Below are 25,184 nucleotides of genomic sequence, written 5' to 3'. Positions count from 1 at the left end.
CCAATATGTGCCATTATTTGTGTTTAATATCTATAGCCTGGACGAATGTCTGGGTATCATTTATATTATTAATTGTCTCATGGCTAAAAAGCAGCGCGTCAGTGCACTACGCGCTCGGCCGGAGTTCGCATCCTATTTTTCACCTCTGAGTAAGAGTAGGCCTACGAGACACAACAATAGGTTTTGACCATACATAGGTACAAGACATCAGTCAAAAACTACTGAATCTACGTGTCACACTAGTTAACCAGCAGGTAGCGAGAAGCAAGAGGAGAATCTCACATCATAAGAAAATCGAACCTACAATGTTGGGATAACAAGTCATCTGCTTTAGCCACTACACCATTTATCATTGCTGTTGTAAGAGTCTGTGAAGATTATAATACTAAAAGCAAGACGATACTCAAATTAACATAAATAGCAAGAATGATCCAAGTAGGGGAGTCAGTGTCTTAATCAAAATTAAGCTACAGGATAGATCAATCATTGAATCACGAGATAAACATCCACTTCGCAATTTTTGGTTAGTTGTGATTTTTGGTTAAGCGCTCCGGACACCAACAGGAACTACCAAGGAACGACACAAGTGCGACTGCCTTTTGGGATTGATATTTACATCTGCAATCAATTGAAGACTTTCCTGACATTATAGTCACACTGTAATCAATGTAAATACTGTAATTCACAACATGCTTGACTTTACTAATGTGTTGTAAACATACACACACACACACCACCATCACCACCACCACTCCTAAAATGGCGCTTGTTCCATTGTTCTTGTCATGGGTCTGTTCTGATGCTTGGCTACATGGTGAAGAGCAGGTGTCCAGAGAATGTGGTGTGGTGGTTAGGATTATCTCTAACCCAGGCATGATGCCACAGCTTCAGATAGACCACATCCCCCACTTCCAGCAGCAGAGAAGCCCCGTTGGAGGCAGCCACATGGCGAACGTTCCCAGCACTGTAAGCAAGGACAACATGCTCTCCGTTTTTGTGGAGAGAGACTCCAGTGGGTGTTGATGCATGACCATTCCCAAAGACGAAGACATCAAAGTAGTAGACCCCCCTAACTGGAGCTGTGAAGGCCCCTGAGACAGACAGAGAAACTGATCACATCAACTGTCCCCCACAGCAAACACACAGGTGTACTCAATCTAGGCCTACCTGCTGAGAGGAAGTTACATTTCAGTATTTCATTTTAACTGAGGCTTCAATATGTCGAGAAAAAAGGGCCATGTCAGATGAGGCACCGATTTGAGGCTTGTTTTCCTAAGTACGTGCCTAATGACTAACAAGGCCTTGGTTTGTGTGTGTAACGTCCAAAGGTTTGTTAGGATACACAGTGCAAGCCCATGTCTACTTCTTTGAGTTGTTTGTACTCTTAAAACAAACAACTCAAATGGAGTGTCAACTTTAACTTTAGGCTACCCTGCATCTTGTCATTTGCGTGAAATGTAGGCTAACTTTAGCCTCCGTTGTCATGGATCATAAGTCTCTTATTAAAATTATATGCTGAGGAATATGATAAAATATTTTGTTAATGTTACTACCCTGTTATTTAGCCTACATGATTTCAGTTTTTTCTATTGAGCATGGAGGTTTCTCTTCCACCCTACAACGTTTGGGCTGCCTATGAATAACACTTATATGTGTCATGTGTTTATGATAATTATTATTCCGTTTGAGACGTTATTCAATTTCTAATCTAATTAAAAGTGCTAGTGGTGCTTTTGGGTGTTCCTTTAACATCACAAATACATTTACTGAAAGCCACTCCTACCTGTGTTTGGGTTGTAGGCATTTCCTATGTTGGTCAAGACGTGTCTGTAGACCAGGTTAGTGTGTGTGTTAAACGGTCCTGTAGTTACATCTTCAGATGCTACCAGTGAGGCAGAGAAGGCCACCCTCCTCTCTTCTCTCTCCCTCCTCAGCTCCTCCACCTGGCTCCCCGTGAGGTTCACTCTGCCTCCTACAGCTCTCACAGCTGCTGCTTGCTCCTCCTGTTTCTCCTTCAGCTCCTGAATAACAGCTCTCTGCTCCTCGACTGTCTTCTCACTGGCTCTCAGTCTGGTCTCCATGGCCTCCACCTGTGTCTTAGTGTATCTGAGCTCCACTCTCTGCTCCACCACCAGAGCGCTCATCTCTCTCAGCACAGTGTGGATGTCAGGCTGGCAGGTTTGTTGGGTGGAGGCTGCGTCTGCAGCTTCAGTTCTCTGTGCTGCACCCATAACCTCATCTTCTCTGGTCTCTGCTTCACCATAGTGGCCCTGTTGAGTGATGTCATTTTCACTGATGGTCTCTCCTCCAAGCTGCATCTCAGCCAAACAGCCGCACAGCAGCACTAGTAGAGCTACACAAGTCTTCATGATGAAAGTGGACAATTCTTCTGTCGTCTTCTTCTGTACTGATTCTGATTGCTCTTGCTCTCAAACATATATACTGTGTCCTGGCTACAAATTGCCACATCGTGTCCTTGATACTCATCAAACAAACACAGTTGTAAATGATGTGCACGTGAGATGTAGGCCATGTGACTTGTTGTTAAAAGCAGCTCAGGTGTGTATTATTGGTCAGAGTGGTGCTAATGTCACCATCAATCATATCCCACTGCAAGACAAACATCTTCATCCATCTGAGGAAGAGGAGGATCTGCACTTCAGTGGTCATTCCAAAGCTACTTTGGTTAAGGTCTCAATGATGATCTCAGGCAATAGTGTCCATACATTTATTAAACCCTGACTTGCCTGAATCTCTGTAAGTGGGTCAGACTTAAACATTTAAATCTGAAGATCATCTTCAAAGTTTAAGTACAATGTAGAGTATACATCTAAAGCATTTTATGTGTAACTAATGAGAAACCCATGTGGATGAGACGCATGAGTACAGACTCACTATAGACACATCTGTTCCAAGATTTCCTCTACTGGTTTGTGTTTACATGTGTCATGGGTGGGTGATAAGAAGTCAGTAGAGCTCATATCTGCTGCTTTACTAAGACCAAAGGTTCCCACGATTAAATGCCATCAGTCTTACACTCATAAATGAAGGTGTGCATGTGAGTTATAGTGCCCATATTTCCTTGTTGTTTAGCTGACAGCTGCTGATTCAGGAACCAGGCACTGTTTGTTAAACACGTGGAGTAGGTGCCAAAGGGGTGTGTGTGTGTGTATGAGGTCCTGCTGTTTACCCTGAAGTGACTAAATGACATCTCTGTGATTGTGACTCATGTCACAAACACAGTTGCACCCCCCTCCATGGTTGGTTCATCAATGCCTTGAAAATGCTTGAAAAAATTGAAAATGGGTGGATTGGTTCTGTTCGATCATGAGACACAAGGTTGATGTTCTTATCCGTAAGATTATTTTGAGGGAGGACCTTCATTTTCCACTGGACTGAATTAAGTATAAGTATATATGCCCTTTTGATCCCGTGAGGGAAATTTGGTCTCTGCATTTATCCCAATCCGTGAATTAGTGAAACATACTCAGCACACAGTGAACACACAGTGAAGTGAAGCACACACTAATCCCGGCGCAGTGTGCTGCCTGCAACAACAGCGGTGCTTGTGAAGCAGTGAGGGGTTAGGTGCCTTGCTCAAGGGCACTTCAGCCATGCCTACTGGTCGGGGTTCGAACTGGCCACCCTCCAGTTACAAGTCCGAAGCGCTAACCAGTAGGCCACAGCTGCCCCAATATTAGTAGCAGTAAATATTCTGATGTAATAGCCATATCTAGTGTCTCTTATATAGTTCATTGCACTTAAAACGCTATTTTGTGTGTTACTTTGAAACTGTCAGACTCACACACCAAACATGGCCCTGTCAGACTCACACATCAAACATGGCAATCATTATTAGTTTTATTCATGAGATACAAAACAAAACATCAAAACAAAAGAAAACAACCCTTCCTTACTGTGATTTCCCAACTATCAGCCACGGCTCATACATTGATTTTGACAAATTTCTTCAGCTATGAGGTTAATACACGGGGGCAGTCAATATGGTATTAATAAGGTTTTGTTTCTTTTAACTTCCATAAAACAATGTTCTGCGGCTTATACACAATGCGGCTAATACACAATGTGGCTTATACTAAATGCAGCTAATACACAATGTGGCTTATACTAAATGCAGCTAATACACAATGCGGCTAATACACAATGCGGCTAATACACAGGAAATTACTGTAGTGTCATTTCTCTATTCATTTGCATCCAGGATAAGAGTGAATAGTGATGCTGCAGTGTAGTGATAACTATAGCGGCCAGAACGTGTTCTTTATGGAAATCGTTGTACATGTGTGTTTATTTGGGGTGTTCAGGTGCTGTGTTTCCTTTATACACTGTTCTTGTTCATTTCTTACAACTAGTGCAGTGCCCGTTCAAACATGCTATGCCTGTAGCCCAATTACATGCCTGCAGGTACTGTAGGCCTGCTTTAAAAATAGGATGATAGGGAAAAACATAATTCCAGGTAAGCATTCAATAATGAATAGACCTACAGATAATATACTAATATAATAAATGTGAAGTGAGCAGAATTTAAGCATGTGACATTTTTTACAAATCAAAATGACATAATCCTAACAGCTGTTTTGAGTCATGGCTATATGCTTAGCCTATTGAATAACTTGATGATAGAGAAAACAAACCATTTTGTGGAATAATGCATCATATGAAATTTGCAACGGTGTGACTCAAAAACAGTCTCTGGTGGCCTATAAGTGACATCACACTCTGTCTGCCACTCAAAGAGTATGTGCACTCTGCAGGATTCTGTCTGCACAAGAAAAGTAGGTGGCCAGAGAAGGTGGTGTGGCGGTTCTGACTATCAAACACCCATGCATTGGGCCACACCTTCACATAGACCACATCTCCCACCTCCAGCAGCAGAGAGGCTCCGTTTGAGGGATTTATAATGCCGCTTGATTGATGACTGTAAGCAATAGCAACATGCTCTCCATTTTTATGAAGAGTGAGTCCTGTACCTCTTAAAGAACCCATTCCATAAAGAAACACAACCAAGTGGTAGACCCCCTTTACGGGAGCTGTGAAGATCCCTGTGACAGATAGAAATTCAGAATAGAGAAAAATGAGACATTAAAAATATGTAAATAGGTAAAGAGTGAAGACGGCATGCCTGCTTATACAATGTTAAACAATTTACAAAATTGTATTTTCCTAGTACATTGGATTAAAAAAGAGACACAACTGCTGTTATGCAGTTGTACTGGTGGTTCCAAAAAAACAGATACAAGGATACAAGGATACAAGGAAGTTTATTGGCACATGCATATAGTTACTCGAAGTAAGAAATGCAGTGAAATTATGTCTGATGTCAGCCTATTTGTGCATTAATGGGGGGGGGGGGGGGGGGGTAAAGAGTGCAGTAGAAGAGGGGTTAGATTAAGTGGCAAGGGCTGCATAAGAAAGGTGGGGGAGGATTGGGATTGGGTGGGGGGCACCAACAAGGAGCACCCAAGAGCAACAGGGGCAAGGAAAAACTCCCTTACCAAGGAAGAAACCTTGGGCAGATCCACGGCTCAAGGGGCTAACCCAACTGCCAGGGGTCTTGGTGTGTGTGTTGGGGGGATGACAGGGGAGATGGGATAGTGTGCTGTGTATGTGGGGAGAGGGCAGTGTGCAATATGTGTGTTGGGGAAGCTTCCTCATGAGACAATGTGCTGTGTATTGGCGGGGGGGGGGGGGGGGGCAGTGTGCTGTAAGTATGTTGGGGATGTGTGTTGGAGAAGCTTCCTGATGAAATGTGCTGTGTATGTAGGGGCAGAAAAGCTAGGCAATCAAGGACATGGGTAGATGGAGGAGAAATCAAAAATAATAAATAAAAAGTTCTATGGAGATGTGCAAAAGTTGGAGAAAGTCAGATATGTGTGTGTGTGTGTGTGTGTGTGTGTGTGTGTGTGTGTGTGTTTTGACGTGTGATGAAATAAGAAAATAAATAAAAGGTCTGTAGCATAGGGAGAGGGATGTAAAAGTGCTAAAAGTCTTGTCGGTGTGTGTGTGTGTGTGTGTGGGGGGGGGGGGGGGGGTCATGAGTGCTGAGTAGTGAATGAGTGCAAAGTCAGTATAGTGTGAGTTCAGAGTTGGGAAATGTTTGAGAGTGCTGAGGAGTGAATGTGTGCAAAGTCAGTATAGTGTGAGTTCAGAGTTCGGATGGCCTGGGGATAAAAACTTCTCCTGAGTCTCTCAGTTCTGGCTTTGTGACTACATAGGCGTCTTCTTGATTTCAGCGGTAGGAATAATCCATTGTTAGGATGAGAAGAGTCCTTCAGAATCTTTTGGGCTCTTAGGAGTACTCTTCTGGAATAGATATCTTGTAGAGCAGGGAGTTGAGTTCTTATAGTACGTTCAGCTGAGCGCACTACTTTCTGCAGAGTACTACAATCTCTAACTGTGGAGTTCCCATACCAGGTGATGATGCTACCAGTTAGAACACTCTCAACCGCTGAAGTGTAGAAGGCCTTCATGATGGATGTAGAAACAATACCACTCAAGCTCCACAAGTCTTCATGATGAACCTGATTCTTCTGTCTTCCTCTGTACTGCTTGCTCTTGCTCTCAAATATATATACTGTGGCGTCATGACAGTGGTGACCTTGGGACGTGCAGATATTCATCAAACTAACAGAATCATAAACAATGCCCATGTGAATTGTAGTCTTTGTGATGCCTTGTTTTCTGAAAAGCAGCTGGTGTGTGTGCATAAACATGCATGTATGTGTGTGTGTGAACGTGTGTGTGTGTGTGTGTGTGGTTGTATGTGTTTGAGCATGTGTGTGTGTGTGTATGTGTACTGTAAGTAGAGGTGAGGGAGAATGACGGAGAGATGGAAAGAGGAATGTGTGTATTTGAGAGGTATGTTGGTGATATGTTTTAGCAAAATCATACCGTCAAAGCTGTACCTTTTTTTTTCAGGGTTTTGGATCTGGGTCAAAAGAACACAGTTACTATAACAGCCTGGGTGACTAGTGGTAATGTTTACCTGCAGACAGATTTGAAGAAAACTGTGATACTTACAAAACATTAACTGAAAGAAAAGTCTAACTTGCACAATGTGCCTTACATATTCTGCTAGTATTTGTATGACCTACAAACCACAGACAAAGCGGTGGGCTTGAGACTGGACCAACTTGTGACCCAGAGTTTGTGCTACACAATGAGGTAATGTGCCAAGTTGGCGCATAACAACCAAATGCTCATCACACACCAGCTGGAGGGGGACAATGATGGTATCATTGTGATGTGTGTTTACAAATGTGCTGATGTGATGTGTGTTTACAAATGTGCTGATGTGATGTGTGTTTACAAAATGTGCTAGGAGGTATGTGAAAAAGACTTAACATCTTCTGCTTTGCCAAGATCAAAGGTCCTCAAGATTAAGCAGCTGCCTTACCCTCATAAATGAATAAAGATTATTATGCTTGCTCATGCTTCCTTGTTGTTTAGTGAAGTGCTCCTGATTCAGGGACAGGGCACAGGACTGTAGGTCAAACACGTGCCAGGTCCCAAGGGGGTGTGACTCTGGGTGCTCTTCTTCAACCCCTAACAATGAGCCTCACCACGCTGCCCAAACAGGGGTATCTAGCCTGTAAATTATGTTGTGCATGTGTGTTGTGCTAATGTATTTGTGTGGCCTGACTGTTTAAAGTGATATCATAAATGAGTGTCATGCCACTGCTGATAGGTGACTAGCTCTGCTTTAAGTGATTCTATGCACAAGAAAGACCTGTGTGTGTGTGTGTGTGTGTGTGTGTGTGTAGATGGGAACGGCTACTCTTAGGGTCAGATAAAAGTAATACATCTCCTTACCAGCAGCCTTGATGGTCTTGAGAAACACAAAACATGCAGAGTGGCATTTGTCTCCATGTGCTGTTAAAAATTGTTTAAAATGGCCCAACACCTTTAGCAAGCAAGCTTGCATCATATCATTGATTCCAATGGGAAAGACAGCTAGCAGTCATACTAGTTACCTGTTATGAGACAGTGTGCCTATCAATGCACATCTCCCCCTTCCCAACATTCTAAATCAATTATATGGACCTTATTACATGGCTCTTCATAATGCTGCAGAATGCTCCATTCACTTGAATATTCTTCCCTTCCCAATGTTCGGCAGTCTGCTAATTCTGAATAACAGACCGTTGCTAAGTATAACAGACCGCTGTCAAGGAAAATGGGCTTTGTGCTTCTATTTCACATTACTGCGCAAGTAGTCCGGCCACTTATCACTTTAGAATACTCCGTTGCTAAGCTACGCGACTTGACCTGCAGATACTTTGTAACGGACAAACTTCCAATACATCCGGCGCAATGGATGAGTTTAATATTAGTTTTAATATTCTTGGAGATTACCCAGATTTCGATTCTTGGATGAAGGCTGAGTTGTCTTCATCAGTTAAGAAAAGAAAAAGAAAAGAAAACAACACAGAGGAAGGCAAAGAAGCGAAACGACACAAACATCTGGACGACAGAGACAGAGACAGAACTGAAGAGAACCGACGTGAAATCAATACAAAACGGACCACGGTATGGGCCATGTCAGTTTTCAAAGACTGGTTAGTGGAGAAAAAAAATGTTGGTAGACTTTGCTGATTATAATGCAGAGAGTCTCAATCAGGTGCTACGTTCTTTGTATCCATCGGTGCAAAATGCCAACGGAAAGACCTACTCAATTGCGAGTTACATGGCAATTCACTAGTTCGCCCTTCTATATGATTGCTTCAGCTAGACTAGAATGTATGGGAGAAGTGCGTGTTTGGCAAGGTAGCTGTCCGTGGTCCTGGAGTGCCTGGAGCGGATATCGCGATAGAGCGATGACCGCTTGCACCCCTCTGTGTAAGGAGGATGAGTAACAGGGCAATTGGTGAAATGGAGGAGTAGGGGGAGGAGGGGGGATGATTTCGCGAACGTCGGAGCGTGTGACGTATGGAAAAGGAGGTCGGCTTAAATAGGCCTACCCTGCGGCGGCAGTGGGTGAGTTAATTGCTGTCAATCATCCCGAAGGCTCCACCCGAACTTTGTTTAGAAAACATCATTTCACTAGTTCGCCCTTCTATATGATTGCTTCAGCTAGACTAGAATGTATGGGAGAAGTGCGTGTTTGGCAAGGTAGCTGTCCGTGGTCCTGGAGTGCCTGGAGCGGATATCACAATAGAGCGATGACCGCTTGCACCCCAAAGATCACAGAGAAAGGCCGCTACCAACTACATACGTGCTTGCTGAGCGAGTCGTAAATCCGCTAGATTGGAGCGGATGTAAGACTGGTAGGCATCCGAGGACCAACGGCCCAGTATTTTAATTTGTTGCTCCGATAAGCCGTTGAGCGCAGCTGTTGTGGCAGCTCCTATCCTGAAGGAGTGTGCGGAGTAGCGATCCGCGGGAAAACCAGATTTGACTAGAATGGTTTTTAAGAGTGTCTGGAATCTGTGGCGAGTGATGGGTAGCCCTTCGTCTGACACGAAGAGTGGGCTAGTAGATGAAGCTTGAGCTGACCGATATGAGATGTAGTGAGATAGGTATTGGAAAGGCTGAAGATCTGAGGCGGAGTTAAATGAACATGAAGACATGAACCCTTTGCGAAGGGTAGCAAGGCAGGTGGCGAGAATGCTTGAGGTAATGGGAAGGCGGGAGTCTTGGGGGACTGGATGTTGCCTACGGATACCTTTAATTAACAAGCCTATCCTGGTGTCGGAGAAGGGGCATTCGGAGCCGTGGGGGCGTTTGTAGAAGAAATGAATGCCAGCTAGGTAGACTCTAATGGAAGAGACTTTGATCCCGAGTGAAGTGTGGGCGTAGGTTATAAATGATGATATGGTGACTGCATCGAAACTGGGAAATGGTAGTGAATGCTTTGCGTGGAACTGTTTGAAGCATGACCAAGCAGTCCAGTAGGACTGCATGGTCCTGGGTGCGAGGGCTTGAAGGGCTAGGTCGGCCGTGATGGGCTGAAGATAGCTGAGGGGGTGGTTAATGGGAAGATGGTCTCCGAAAAGCTGGGGAATGGAGTAGGGTACGGGTCCGCCTCTGGAGCCGAGCTTCTGAATCTCTGGAATTTAAGACGAGAGAGAGAGTCAGCAATTTCATTGTGGCAACCGGGGACGTGCGCGGCTCTTATAATAAGCTGGTAGCTGGCTGCTATCCAGATTAGACGCCTAATAAGAGGGGAAAGCGCAGGCGATTTTGAGCTCGAGTTATTAATGACGTGCACTACGGCTTCGTTGTCGCTGTGGATTAGCACACTCTTGGAGGTCCACTCATTCCCCCAGGTAGGGCCGTGATGGCTACGGGGTAGAGTTCGAACACGGCTGACGATTCGTTTCCAGTTGTTAGCTCTCTGAACTCTAGTGGCCACGGGGATGCAAACCAGCGCCCTTTGAAAAAGCCTCCGAAGCCTGTTGAGGGGGCTGCGTCGGTGTAAACTGGAGGTCTTCTGGAGATGATTGGCAGTCGTCGTAGAACATGCACAGACCATTCCATTCATCTAAAACATCCTCCAGAGTTTGATATCGGCCAGACACTGGGCGTCTAGAGATACGACGTCTTCGAGAGATGGGGTTGCTGAGCGCAGTTTAGGAGATGCGAGATGAAAGGGCGGCCCTGGGGAATGAGTTGACTAGTGGACACTCGACCGTGCCATGACTGGGGCTATTGCAGAGGGGACAAGATGGCTTAAGTCCTAGGAAAACGCGGTTATGGAGCTCCATATCGAGCGCGCCCCAGTAGGGGTTTTGGTTCCAGAGGCCGACTCTGGCAGCGCATTTTGCTGAAAACAGCCGGTGGTAGCCTACGTATAAAAATGGGCTCCCCCGTAGGATACGGCTAGGCCGGCGATGATGGCCAGGTAGTCATTTAGCTCTTTGCGTCGACTGGGGAACACGAAACAGACGACTTCTGTGTAGTTGGTAAAAGCTACGGTGAACTCGGGGAATGACAGCATTTTTGATGCTGGGCCAGAATGTTTTAAAGACAAAACCAGTTCGCCGCAAACTAGATCCCGGTTATGAGAGGGAATAGGGAGGGAGGGAAGAATGGTAGAAAGGTCTACGTCTGCACCTGACAAAATGAGGTTCCTGGTGGACGCTGTGACGGGTGGTGGTTCGAATGCTGCAGCGTGGGGAGGCGGTGGCAGGGCCTTTGCTGTGGCTAATGAATAGCTTGGAAGCCGGAATGGGACGTCGTGATCCAAAGCACTCACTGAATGCTGATGACCCGCTGCGGCGGGCTGGTCTAGCGCGGAGCCGGGGAAGAGATGGGAAGGGAGAAAAGGGGGGAGGGAGGGAGTGGTCGCTAACGCGACCGGAAGGGGAGCAACCTGGGACAGGGTCGTGGGAAGTGGGACGGGGAAGGAAAGAGGGTTAGGGGGGAGTATCGGCGCCGGCTGAGACCAGGTGCTTGCTAACTCGTAAGAGAGATGGGGAGCTAGCGAGGTGACTCTTCGAACTGACGCTTCGTGAGTTGAGGCGTGCTGTACAGACGTGGCTCCCGGAATGGAAAGGGGAGGGGGGGAAAGGGGGGAGGGAGGGAGCAGTCGTCGGAACGACTGGAGGTGGGGCAGCCCTGGACCGAGTCCTGGCTAGGGGAGGTGGATGGGGGAGGGAAAGAAGGGGTGGGGGGAGTAGCGACGCTGTCGCTACCGGGGCTGTCTGGAGAAGTGGGGTTGGACCCGGAAATACGGCGTAGATGCGGCGGGAATGGGCCTGAGCCGCTGACGTGGCAGTGGCTGAAGCAGCGGAATGTTACGCTCTGAAGCGTGTGGTGCCGGAAAGTGCAGTCGGCGTGCCCGGTTCGCGAGGTGGCTGGTGGTGTGTGCTTCGTCCGGCTGAATGGCCGGCGGAAGGAACCGCGCCGGGATGCCAGAAGGAGCAGCTTGCTTCCTGGTCTGGGGAGGAAAACAAAGGGAGGGAGCGGGAGGGCGAAAAGACCGGGCTATCCGACTGCGTTAGAAGGCGGAGGAGATGGAACTTCCTATCCGACCTACGGAACGCGATGCCGCGGGAATGGAGAGTGCTGCGGATGCGAGCCACTGTCCAGTGGGTAGGGTCAACGCCTTGCTGGCGCTGGGTCCTGGTGCTGCTGCGAGTTGAGGCTGCTGAGCGGGAAATGCTGCCCCGTACGGGGGCAGGAGAGGAGCACCTTCTGCGACCCTGTGTCCTGGATTCCCTACGCTGGCGGCGAGGGGAACGAATAAGATTATTTTCGCCCGGCGGAGGGCCCTGGGTGTCGGGTGTTGGCGGGACGAAGTTGTCCTCCAGATCGCTGGAAGAGGCGTGGATTTCCAGTTCCATGAGCTGTCTTGTCTAAACGAACAATACGCAGACAAACGTCGGAGCGTGTGACGTATGGAAAAGGAGGTCGGCTTAAATAGGCCTACCCTGCGGCGGCAGTGGGTGAGTTAATTGCTGTCAATCATCCCGAAGGCTCCACCCGAACTTTGTTTAGAAAACATCATTTAGGGCAGGGATATCTGCTCTAAACATTTCACAACCCTTGATATAATGAACTGTGCCACGTTCAAATCAAGCAACGATGTTTTCAAATCTGTAGTTAAAGATCAACGGAAAAAGGGCAAAGACGTCAGCCAGCATCACCCCCCCATCTCGACAAAAGACCTATAACTGCTGCTCAGCAACCCAGATGTGCTCTCTTCCAACACAGCTCGTGGACTCGTCAGGAAGGTGTGGTTTGATGTATAGCTACATCTGGCAAGACGAGGCAGAGAGGGCAATCGGGACCTCACTCAAGACTCTTTCCTTCTAAAGAAAGACGAGAATGGCAACGAATATATCACTCTCGCAAATAACGCTGAGACAAAAAATCACAAAGATGCCAAAGACCCGTGCAGAGCAAATTACCGGAGCTACATCTTGCCTGACAACCCAAACTGCCCCCTTTAAAAAGTATCGCTCCCTTTGCCCCCCTGACGCCACATCTTTCTACCTGCACCCTCTCAAAAAGGACCAGCTGATACTAAACCAAGAAGCTGTATGGTACTCTCGGGAACCCATGGGTCATAATTACCTTGGCCAAATGTTACCCCAAATCAGCCAGGCAGCGGGTCTCTCCCGGAAATATACAAACCATAGCCTGCGCAGCACAGTTGTCCAACTCCTGTCTCAGGCTGGTCTGGAGAGTCGCGAAATAATGACTGTGACTGGGCACAGATGTGAGGGGAGTCTGAGGAGCTACTGGACTCCATCACTGACAGAGAGAGAAAAGTGGAGCAAAGTCCTCTCCTCTCATCCCGGCAATGGCAGCAAATCCGGTGAGCCATAACTACATAGCCTAACATAGCCTAACTGAGTTGACATTTTAAACATCAGGCTAACAGCGGTTGTTTTCTCAGGTGTGTCAATGACAGAGCCCCGCCAAGAAGCAGATGAAGAAAGAAACATCAACATCCCTAAAGAAATCCCATTCTCATTGTCCCATTTTACTATAAATGGCAATGTTCAGTTCAACTTCAATAATAAATAGGGTGTTCTTTCGAACGTTGCCATTAGGCTATTTAACGGCCTATTTAGCATCCCCCCCCCCCTTCTTTTTGCATGGAAGCGACAATCACCTTTCAATCATTAAAATTATTGTTAAATCAATATTTTGTTGCCGGTGTTGATTGCTTTAGTGGGTAGCCGTGTAATAAGCGGGATAATGTATAGAACGCCCGGTCATTGTCGGGAAATAGGTCCCTTCAGGGCGGAACAAGACCCCTCCACTGCGCGTCGGGGTCCGGTCCGCCCTGTCGGGACCTATTTCCCAACAATGACCGTTCTATACATTATCCCTTACATATTGCTATGAAGAATAGTGATATTATACACTATTTGAAAGCTTAGACTCTTGGGAATCCATACATGACAACCTTTTTCATGTACAATCTGTTAGATGCTTTAAATTGTCAGATTGATGTTACTATCTCTCAATTACATTTCATCAAAAATGCCCTCCTCCCCATCCTTCGCTTTTGTAGCTGCAGTGTACAGTATATCCTTAGCAATAAGTAGATGCAGCATAGGGTATTGACATATCCATAGAAACAAAATATTTAATGTTTTATTTATCCAATATAAGTTGTGCAGTCTGCAATCTTATACACACCCACTGAACCAATATAAAAAATGCAAACATAGAGACGTTTTGTGTAATTATTTCATATTTTGTGTTGTCATTCTATGTCAGAACCACTGGCATACAATCAAAATAACAATAAAACAACTTCAGAGTGATACTTTTCATTTGAGGGGATTTTAAAGGGGTTCATATACAGTAAGCCTTTTATTGTCAGTATGCATGTTGGGTAACCAAAAGTCCTATAGGGAGTCTCCATAAGGCATTTTGCCAAATTCATGGACATACAGCACCATTACAAATAACTGTGTACTCTACTCATCCTTTAGGTGAAGAGTGGAGTCCATGGTCAGTCAAAAGTTCTTATGGGGCAAACAACAGGTATTAAGGTGAAAGAAAGAAAGAAAGAAACCCCAGAAGACAATGGTATTGGTGAATGGGTGAATAGTGGGGAATCAACGTCTTATCTAACATGAGGAAATAAAGAGTGGAAACCAGTCAAGGATTTAAAAAAAGGAAGGATGTGTATTAACAATTTCCAGCATTGTGAAGGCACTGATCATGGGTGGGGTGGGGGTGACATGAGATAAAAAAAAAAACAACAACAAAAAAAACAGAGACATCATTTAACTTGATGTACCGCAGAGCGGTACAAAATATGGCCGCCGCCCAGTCCAGCACATTTTTTCCACAAAAATAAGTCACGCTTGTCAAATTATGTTCATTTCCTACTTTGTTCCTTTTTTGTGTGTTTGAAATTGAGTGTGTGCAGAGTGTGTGGTTGTTTTTGTGTATGTATATGTGTTTTGCGTGTGTTTTTTTGTGTGTGTTTGTGTGTGTATGTGGGTGCGTGTGTTTGTGTATGTAGGTGTGTTTGTAAGTGTGGGTGCATGTGTGTGAGGGTGTATGTGTACTGTATGTGTGTTTATGTGTTTGTGTGCGTGTGTGTTTATGCATGTCGTGTGTTTGCATGTATGTGTGTGTGCATGTGTAATGTGTTTGTGTTTACGTGTCTTTGCATGTGTGTGTTTTTATGTGTGTGTGTGTATTTATGTATGTGTACATAAATAAAGCAAATCAGGGAACCACCTACTCTTTGCGATAAGTGCCATGGGATCTTTAACAACCATGGTGAGTTAGGACCTCAATTTAACATTCAAGGAATGGAAAACATCTCCTGCAGTACAGTGTCCCTGTCACTGCAATAGGACATTGGGATTGATATTTGTTTGGTGGCTTTTGGCCACAGGGAAGACCAACACCACTACCAGCAGGAACCTACTCTTCCAATGAGGTTTCTTATCCAAGTACTAACTAAGCCTGCTTCGCAATCAGGGTATCTGCTGGTCTGGCTGCTGGCTAAAAACAAAAGGTGAAAGGCATATATGATTCTAACTGTCTCACTGAATTGCATTATACACACTCAATTTGACATAGACTTTCACATAGATTTCACATGTAAAAAACATTTTATACAACCCCACCCCCATCTTGCTTGTTCATAATTCTGAGAAATGCTTGAATTGTGTGCATGTGTGCGTGTATGTGCTTGTGTGTGTGCCTGTGTGTGTGCATGTGCATGCATGCGTACATATGTCTACTGTGTGTGTATGTGTCATACGTATGATTACTGTGAATGTATGTGTGTGTCTGAATATCTGTTTATGCACGTGTGTACATATGGAATGGGTTAACATGACCCCTGGAGGCAAACATACGCTAAAAAATGGTCGTCCTAAGCCCTACGGTTCTCAAGATATTCACAGAAAACTCTGTTGGTGTACGGTCACTAAATGTACACATAAATTAATTTATTATATGGCCCCCCATGAACGAAAGTCCACGAAACTTGGCATGCATTCGGAGGGTGTCATAATGATCCCTTTCAATATCATGCAGTTTTGACCATGTCAGCCAGAGATATTGTGATGAAAACACCTAATTTTTGGCTTTTTAATTTTTAACTAGGTGGCACTATACATGAAATAAGTGGTAATGGGATGGGTTGACATGGCCCCTTAAGACCAACATACAAAAAAAAAGGTGTTCCTCCTCTCCTAGGCCCTACGGTTCTCGAGATATTCACAGAAAACTGTCTCCGGCCACCTACAGGCCAGTTGGTGTATAGTAACATAAATTAATTTATTGTGTGGCCCCCCATGAACGGAATTCCACGAAACTTGGCGTGCATTCAGAGGGTGTCATAATCCTACACTTCCAATTTCGTGCAGTTTTGACTATGTTAGGTCACAGATACCTGCGATTACAACACCTCATTTTTACTTTTTTGTGTTTAACTAGGTGGTGCTATACATGAAATGAGTGGTTATGGAATGGGTTGACATGGCCCCTTGAGATCAACATACAAAAAAAAGGTGGTCCTCCTAAACCCTACGGTTCTCGAGATATTCACAGAAAACTGTGTCTGCCCTACCCTCCTTTCGGGGGGTCCAGTCCTGCGGGGGGGCTACAGATCAAAACGAAAAATGATGGTTCCATGCTATCCATGTGGGGTTACATGCCCACCAAGTTTCGTGTACCCCGGTCTTTCAGTGTCCCGGGAATCCTTGACGGAAATTTGGAAAAATCTGACTAAACCTATATGACCGCTTCGCTGCGCGGCGGTCACAATAAGAAGAAGATATAAAACACACAAGTAGTACATAAAAGCATAAAAGGACAATAATTTAAAAGTGTTTAAACGGTAATAATTAAAACATAAAAAACAACATAGAATGATTATACTAGTCTTACCACAAACTGGACTCAGACATGTTACAAAGTTTGTCTTTAGCAGACAATCAAAACGTAGTACAAAATCACATACAGGATAACACATACAGGATGACATGACACACATACACATAACCCATGAATAATGGTCAGAAACGATTAAACGATTTTAGCTGAAAGTCTTTCCCAGATTTAGAAATGTAAAAATTAAGTGATAATGATCCTAGTCAAACACCCAGTGAACAGCAGCACTCTATGGAGATTCTTGAAGTACTGTAGTCCCGAACTATGCGCGCACCCTTTTTTTTTAGGGCCAAAATGCCTGACCACAGGGCTCGATAGTCAATACTCTGACTATGCCCAATCTGTCTATTCTGGTAGAATGACAGGACAACTACTTCATAGAATCCCCCAGAATCCCCCTAAAGCTCAATGACCCAAATGTGTTTGTGTGTCAGAAACATCCATCTGTGCAGATATTTTGTTCTATAATAATATTGCTGATGTGATCACATGGGGAAGAGCAGGTGGCCAGAGAAAGTGGTGTGGTGGTTATAACTATCAAACACCCATGAATTGGGCCACAACTTAACATAGACCACATCTCCCACCTCTAGCAGCAGTGAAACTCCGTTAGAGGAACTCAATCTGCCATTTGACTGCCGACTGTGTATCATGACAACATGCTTTCCATTTTTATGAAGAGAGGCGCCAGTCCATGTAGACGCATGACCAACACCATCGACATGGATGACAAAGTGCAGTGTTTCCCCTAGAATTTTTTCCAGCAGCGGTGCTATTACTTGGTGGGGGGTGGGGGGGGGGGGGGGGGGGGTGTTGCGCATTTTTAAAAAAATTTTTTATATCATACCTTCGTGTTTCTTTTGTGGACATTTTCAGCTTTCTTTTACATTATTGGTTAAAAATGATAGAAGAAAAATGAAATGGCACAACCCAGAAAAAGATTATTTACAATTTATTTAAATTTGTCTTAATGGCAAAGGCCACACCCAATCTGTGAGCACTTAATTTTTCTGGGCTTTTCAAAGAACATCTCTAAGGCTCTTTGGTAATTGAATTGAATTGTGGGGGGGGGCATTAATGCTGACACGCATGCACGTAGCCAGATGCTCTCCTTGTAGTCCATTTCTCAGTCCCAAAACAACAAACCCACGTATAAAAAAGTAAATACTCACTTTTCTTCTACATCACTCCCACAGTTACCATACAACTCACTCACAATTAACTCGAAAAAGACCTAGGCTACTTGATTGAAGTGCGACCGTTCGTCTCACCGTCAAGAGAACGCTGAAGTTATGAGAACACGTCTTTCTGATAAGAGAATGTAGGCTCCTAGCCTATATGTCTAATGCCGTAAACGTAGAAAAGGTCTGTTTGTGATAGCCTATTATAGCTAAGTGGACAGAATTTAGGCTATACGTATATGCCAACATATGCTCATATTTCCTTTAACTATCAGACAGTTTAAACAGGCCTAGACTGTGTTCGCCTAGCTTTCCCATGCAAACATTACATATAGCCCTACGCTAACGTTACAAGTCTAGGCTACAATTAACGTTAAGACCATACACCTTGTAGCACATTGGTTTACTCTATTGCATTACTTACGTTTTAATAATTTGTCGTTGAATGTTGATGGAGGCTCATCTTTGGGAAATCAGCTCTCTGGATAAAATTGTCAGCCGGAGCAAGAGTTCTCAGAGTTGACGACACGGGGGGTAAATCCAATCAGCAGAAAGAACCGCATCACAACAGTAGGCTAAATCGCAACAAACCCCCCCCCCCCCATGTTAAATTCATTTCGGTAATCATGAATTGGTTTCTTTTATTTGATGTAGGCTAGGAGAGGAGGATGCATGTTTCACATTAGTGTCAATGTGTCAAAGCAGGCTTTGGATCAGAGGAATTGCTCAAGCTTAACATATGGCATAGGCTACAAGCGAATTCACGGCATACAAACAGCTTTGTGATGAAATATAACTAATATCATTTTTTATTGTCACCAGGCCTATAAGTAGGCTATTTATTGTGTAACCTACAAGTGAACGATGACACCATAGGCTACACTGTGGCGGAGCAAGACCCCATCAGTCGGATAGCTAAACAATGTAACCGTGTTCAGAACGTAGGCTAGCCATATGGGCTGCAGACTTGTCTTTGGGCTTGTAATCACCTGACACATCATGCCGCATATATGTCCTGAATAATGAGAGGCTAAGTGCGGATTTGATGCACTTAACTTACTCAAGACTTTCAGAAAACAATTTCGAGATGACGTTGGCCGTTGTGCTTTTACAGTGTATTAAGTGAATCTCGTGATATTATGTTGCAGCGGCGCTGAAAATCCAGCGGCGGCGCTGCGCCGCTGTTAAATACATTGTAGGGGAAACACTGAAGTGGTAGACCCCTCTGACTGGAGCTGTAAAGACACCTGTGACAGAAAGAAAGAATAATTTAAGAAAATGTGACTCTCCACGGCAACACTATATTCACAAAGATCAATTTCTCAAAATTGAGCTATCATGTTTTTATGAGACAACATAAAACAAGCATTATAATGTTGCATATTTGAAGGACAAATATACCGCTGATATATGCCTTAGTGAGTTTGGTTAGTTTATTGTGAAGCTCTTAATGTCAGATAACTGTGGTTGCCAATTATTGTAGCACAATGGATAGCAATTTCAAGCCTTCAGCCTTGGGTTCTTGATATAGAAGTGTAACATGGAAGTGCAATATTTAAGGCAGAGGTCTTCAACAGGGGGTCTGTGACCCCCAGGGGGTCCGCGGAAGTACTGCAGGGGGGTCGCAAAATCTTTGGTTGATTAGACAGTTTTTTTTAATTTTGTATACCATATATATAGTAGGGGGGTCCCTGCTCCAGCTCTCCATCAGTTTGGGGGTCCCTGACGTGAAAAACGTTGAAGACCCCTGATGTAAGGGATAACGGCCGCCGAGGTGTCCTGTTATACAGAATTAATGGGAAACAAAGAACTCCCCGACGCACAGCGGAGGTTGCCACTATAGGCAATAATCATGCCTTTATAGCACGCAAAGGAAACAAGCGGCTCATCAGAAACCGACTGTCATCCAACTCTGGTTGTTATAGTTTGGGACCGTTCGGTATTTATGGAATGGACCACCGGAGGAAAATAGGGGAGGGTCATGTCTTTTCATTCTTTGTTGAGGGGAGGGTCACCCATTTTTTTTTTATTCTAGGAGGGAGGGTCACCCAACTTTTGTATTCATGAAAACAGCAACATTTGTGCCGGCGGCCTCGCATCTGATGGGCCTTGCACCTGGCCAAAGATGACATTAAGTGTTTATTCTTCATTAACGCCTAGGCTTGTAGCCTAAGCAAAAAGCTTAACGTGGCTTAATGTCCTAAAACAACGATCAGTGATCACCAAATTTCTCTCATATTGTTCCTCATAATCACTAAGAACCTTTAGATTACCTGACGTGACAGCATGTTTCTTCAATCTCCTTCACTGACGCATATGGAAAAGGCTTAACGTCCCAAAACAACGATCAATGATCATCAAATTTCTTTCTCATATTGCTCTTCATATCTATAAAAATCTATTAATCTAAGTATTTTTCTTTTGGAGCAGGGGCATAACGCACTGTAGGCTAGCCTATCTCATAATAGGCTCGATGTCAAAAGGGGACAGATAGGCCTAGGCTACTGCACTTAAAACTTAAAAAGATTGAACGAACCTTCCCGAACTTTTAAATTGCGATCAGTGGCTATTAAAAACTATTTGCGCACCTTCATGTCACAGGAGAGACTAGTGGGCTCGCCCTTCTATGAAGACGTTAGATTACCTGCAAGCTGGCCTATGATTTCATGGTTGAGTTTGCGGCAAAGTAGGCTAAGCAAGAAAATGTTTTTTATTCTGAGTCAGGATATGGCGAGTCAATGTCATTTATTTGTCCAATGTTAGCCTATACAGACCAGTTTCCATAGTGCACATCTTATCAATAGCCTAGTTTGAATGTCGAGTGTGTTTCTGCTCATTGACAAATAGCGTTCAGCACAATAATTCAAGCCCAATTAATTCCCCCTGTTAAAGTGCTTTGTTACACTAGCTTGGTTTCGTGATGTAGCCTATGATAAACGGCCTTTCGACCCATCAAGTTTGCACGACCCTGCAGCTCCTCTTAAGACAGCGGGAAATAAAGTTAAAATACGTGATAAACCCGGAAAAAGTTGACAGGTAGCCTATGTTTCGGTCCCGGTGATTATTTGTGAAACGACAGCCTTTTCAAGGCATTTCAAGGAAGGAGTGGTAGCATGCAAGCTCCCAAATTGACCCAGTACAAAAGGCATCAATAAATTGTTGGGGAGGGTCATGCGTTTTTTCTCAATCACTTTGGAGGGTCATAGAAAAATTTCTTGCTGGCGAGAGAGGGTCACGTCTTTTTTGAAACGCTCCCAAAACGCCTCCGGTGGCCCCATAAATAAATAACGAACAGTCCCTTACCATTCATAAGAATTGATATGGAATGGTTATTAAATTTGTTTTACCAGATATACTTCATAGGTGTCCCGTTATTCAGAATTAATAGCCATCCCACCAGCCAATCAGAAAATAGTATTTCTTCTCTCCGGATGATAATTTAAGTTAATGGACGTTCTAAAGAGCACTTCATAACAGATCATTCAATACCTTTTAAGACACTTTTAAATGGTGTGTAAGTAACCTATTAATCTATTCAATTGTAAATAGCTAGCTAACATTTAGTTATACCTTTACTTGTAAAGGGTTTGTTAACACATCATATTATTATGAGTATAATATTATGCAGGATGTTAAGTATTGAACTCTAACAGTTATGTTTGTTTCTCTATGTGGGCTATGATCAATGCAATCAATGTAAAAACTATGACATGATGTTATCCTATGAAAACTAACCAAATCAACAATGTGCTAATGTGATAACTTTGCTTCAGGCAACACATCATCATGAGGAAACTATGAGAAATGATATGAAATGTTATGAAATGGGATGTAATTAGGGTTGCAAAATTCTGTGAATTTTCAAAGTTGGAAACTTTCCATGGGAATTAACGGGAATATATGGGAATTAACAGGAATAAAAGGGAATTAATGGGAATAAACTGCACATTTTTAATATGGCAAGCTAGTCTATAACAGGGAACTTAAATGTAGTGGACAAAACCCCATCTTGCAGCATAATATTAGTTAAAACAACCCGATTTAATGCAATTTCAGTCAAATTTCTACCCTGCACATATGTCAATCACATGCACACAGCAATCGGCATAGGCTGCTAGACATAAAGGAAATCTATGGTGCGTTCATATGCATGGGAAAAATGTTCCAACCAATCAGATTTTGTTGTTGAGTGGTGTAGTGTATCTTAGGCAGTTCAGTGTTGCTAGTTTAGCACACTAGTAAACCATAGGCAGAGAATGGGATTCCCACTAGCATGTTAGCTAGCTTTGTATGCTAAGCTAAGCAAAATTCCGAACATACAAATCATATTGCTTATTACGAAACAAAATGTTAATGTTTGTGTATGAAACAGTTTGTATGAGTTACCCAAAATTCCATGTTAATTCCCGTAAATTCCCATTAATTCCCATAATTTCCTTTAATTCCATGAAAGTTTCCAATTTGGAATATTTCCAAAATTCCCCAGCTTAACTTCCCATGGTAAATTTCTGGAAATTTACCGGAAATTTTCCGCCCCTTTGCTGTATGAATATGATAAGTATGATATTACATCATTGCTCTATGATTCTCAGATCATGTTGCCTCAGTCGCCCGGTCGTGCCGTTTCGCAATCTACAACATACGGAAAATCAGGACTTACTTGACTCAAGATGCTACCCAGCTCCTGGTTCAGGCTAGAGTGATCTCACGACTTGACTACTGTACCGCCCTCCTGACAGGTCTCCCAGCCTGCACAGTGAAACCCCTTCAGATGATCCAGAACGCGACGGTGCGCCTGGTCTACAACCAACCCAAAAGGGCACGTTACCCCGCTGCTCATCGAGCTACACTGGCTACCTATGGCGGCCGCATCAAATTCAAGGCTCTAACGCTTGCCTACAAAGTAGTCTCCGGTTCTGCTCCCACCTACTTGAATGCCCTCATACAGACATACAGTACGCTACCTCCAGACCGTTGCACTTCTCAGACGAACGATGTCTAGCTCTACCACCGGTACGCTCAGGCTAATCCAATCTGTTGTTCCTCGTTGGTGGAACACACTGCCAGTTGCTACAAGGGCAGGGACATCCCTCTCCATTTTCAAAAAACTCCTGAAGACCCAGCTCTTTAGAGAACATCTCCTCTCATAGCACCACTTACAAGTCTTGCTGATCCTACAGCTTACTACCTGTCTTGAAAGGACACTCAATGTTTAAAAACAGCACTCACTGATGCACTTATTCTTACTGTACTCTACTGTTTTTAAATTGTCCTAAAAGTGTTGAGAGAATTGCTTTAAAACTTAAACTGTTTACCATGTTGTTAGTCGCTTTGGTTAAAAATGCGTCAGCCAAATGTAATGTAATGTACAGTAATGTAATGTAATCTATGAGTAACAGCATAGCAATCCATACAACAACCAATAGGTTACCAATAGAAGTGCTACACTAGACCATTTAATTAATTGCATGCGTAATAATATACCTCATCTTAGTACACACATTAGACCTTAAAAATGGTTGATTCTTGTAGTACCTGTGTGTGGATTATAGGCATTGCCAACGTTAGTAAAGACGTGTCTGTAGACCAGGGGTGTTGCAGCTGAAAAGGGTCCTGTAGTTCCTGCACCAGATGCTACCAGTGAGGCAGAGAAGGCCACCCTCCTGTCCTCTCTCTCCCTCCTCAGCTCCTCCACCTGGCTCCCCGTGAGGTTCACACTGCCTCCTACAGCTCTCACAGCTGCTGCTTGCTCCTCCTGTTTCTCCTTCAGCTCCTCAATAACAGCTCTCTGCTCCTCCACTGTCTTTTCACTGGCTCTCAGTCTGGCCTCCATGGCATCCACCTGTGTCTTAGTGTATCTGAGCTCCACTCTCTGCTCCACCACCACAGCGCTCATCTCTCTCAGCACAGCGTGGATGTCCGACTGGTAGGTTTGTTGAGTGCAGTCGTTGACTGTAGTGTCTTGGAGATCTTTACTCTCTTTTGCAACCACAGCTGCCCACAGCAACAGCAGCACAGAACCGGGAGTCTTCATGCTCAACACACACACAGCTGTCTCCTTTAATGTAAACTGAACACACACACACACACAAAGGACTAGTGTAACTTGGGCACCCCTCTTTCACCATCAGTGAGAGTGACGTGAGGGGAGTGTTCAGGGGGGTAAATGGGGAAAAGGCAGCAGGTCCCGATCAGATTCCCGGTAGGGTCCTAAAATCCTGTGCCAACCAGTTAGCCCCTGTTTATACAGTAATATTTAACATGCCTTTGGCCTATGCTATTGTCCAATCTTGCTTTAAACAGTCTATTATAGTCCCCGTGCCCAAAAATAGCAATCCTATAGACCTGAATGACTACCGCCCTGTGGCCCTCACATCAGCAGTGATGAAGTGTTTTGAGAGACTAGTGAAAAAGTATATCTGTCAAACCCAGCCCATTTCTTTTGACCCCTTCCAGTTTGCCTATAGAGCTAACAGAAGCAGGGACGATGCTATTACAAGTCTTCTGCACACCACACTGGCTCACCTGGACAAGAGGAGGGGAAACTATGTGAGGATGCTGTTTATAGATTACAGCTCAGCATTCAATACCACAGTGCCCCTCCGCCTGCTGCACCCATAACCTCATCTTCTCTGGTCTCTGCTTCACCATAGTGGCCCTGGTGAGTGATGTCATTTTCACTGATGGTCTCTTTTGTGTACTGCTTGCTCTTGCTCTCAGACATATACTGTATACTATGGACATATTACCAAGTGGTGACCTTAGGATGTGCAGATATTTATCAAACAAACAGAATCTGCCTTTTTTCATGAAAAGCAGCTGGTGTGAGTGTGTGAGAGAGAGAGAGAGATAAAAAGAGGACGTTAGAGAGAATGACGAGACAGAGTGATAGTGACACCCTGTGTAATTGGGAGGTGTGTCGGTGATATATTTTGGCAAAATCATTCCGTCAAAACTGTACCTCATTTTTTTCAGAGTTTTGTATCCAGGTTTAAAAAAACACACAGTTAACAGTCTAATGACTAATGGTAATGTTTACCTGCAGACAGATTGGAAGAAAACCGTGAAACTTACAAAACACTAAGCGTGAGGTACTGTAATGTGCTAAGTTGACGCAGCGAGTTACAATTTTCTTGTAGGCTACTCTAAATGGCAGGG

At 44.2% G+C, this 25,184-nt stretch overlaps 1 protein-coding gene across 1 annotated transcript; it reads right to left on the bottom strand.

Annotated features, from left to right (window-relative positions):
- Positions 1-584: 584 nt before the first annotated feature.
- On the bottom strand, positions 585-24,096 carry LOC121685529 (complement C1q-like protein 2). The gene is made up of 3 exons (XM_042066111.1): positions 23,987-24,096; positions 1,784-2,181; positions 585-1,091 (listed from the first exon to the last, which is right to left on the bottom strand). Exons 1-3 carry the CDS (start codon positions 24,058-24,060, stop codon positions 808-810), a joined length of 756 nt encoding a protein of 251 aa, XP_041922045.1. The 5' UTR covers positions 24,061-24,096; the 3' UTR covers positions 585-807.
- Positions 24,097-25,184: the final 1,088 nt, after the last annotated feature.

Source organism: Alosa sapidissima, chromosome 16 (genome assembly GCF_018492685.1).
Source record: "Alosa sapidissima isolate fAloSap1 chromosome 16, fAloSap1.pri, whole genome shotgun sequence".
NCBI lineage: Eukaryota > Metazoa > Chordata > Actinopteri > Clupeiformes > Clupeidae > Alosa > Alosa sapidissima.
Note: the sequence above shows the minus strand (reverse complement) of the source record. Positions and strands in the feature narration are given on the sequence as shown.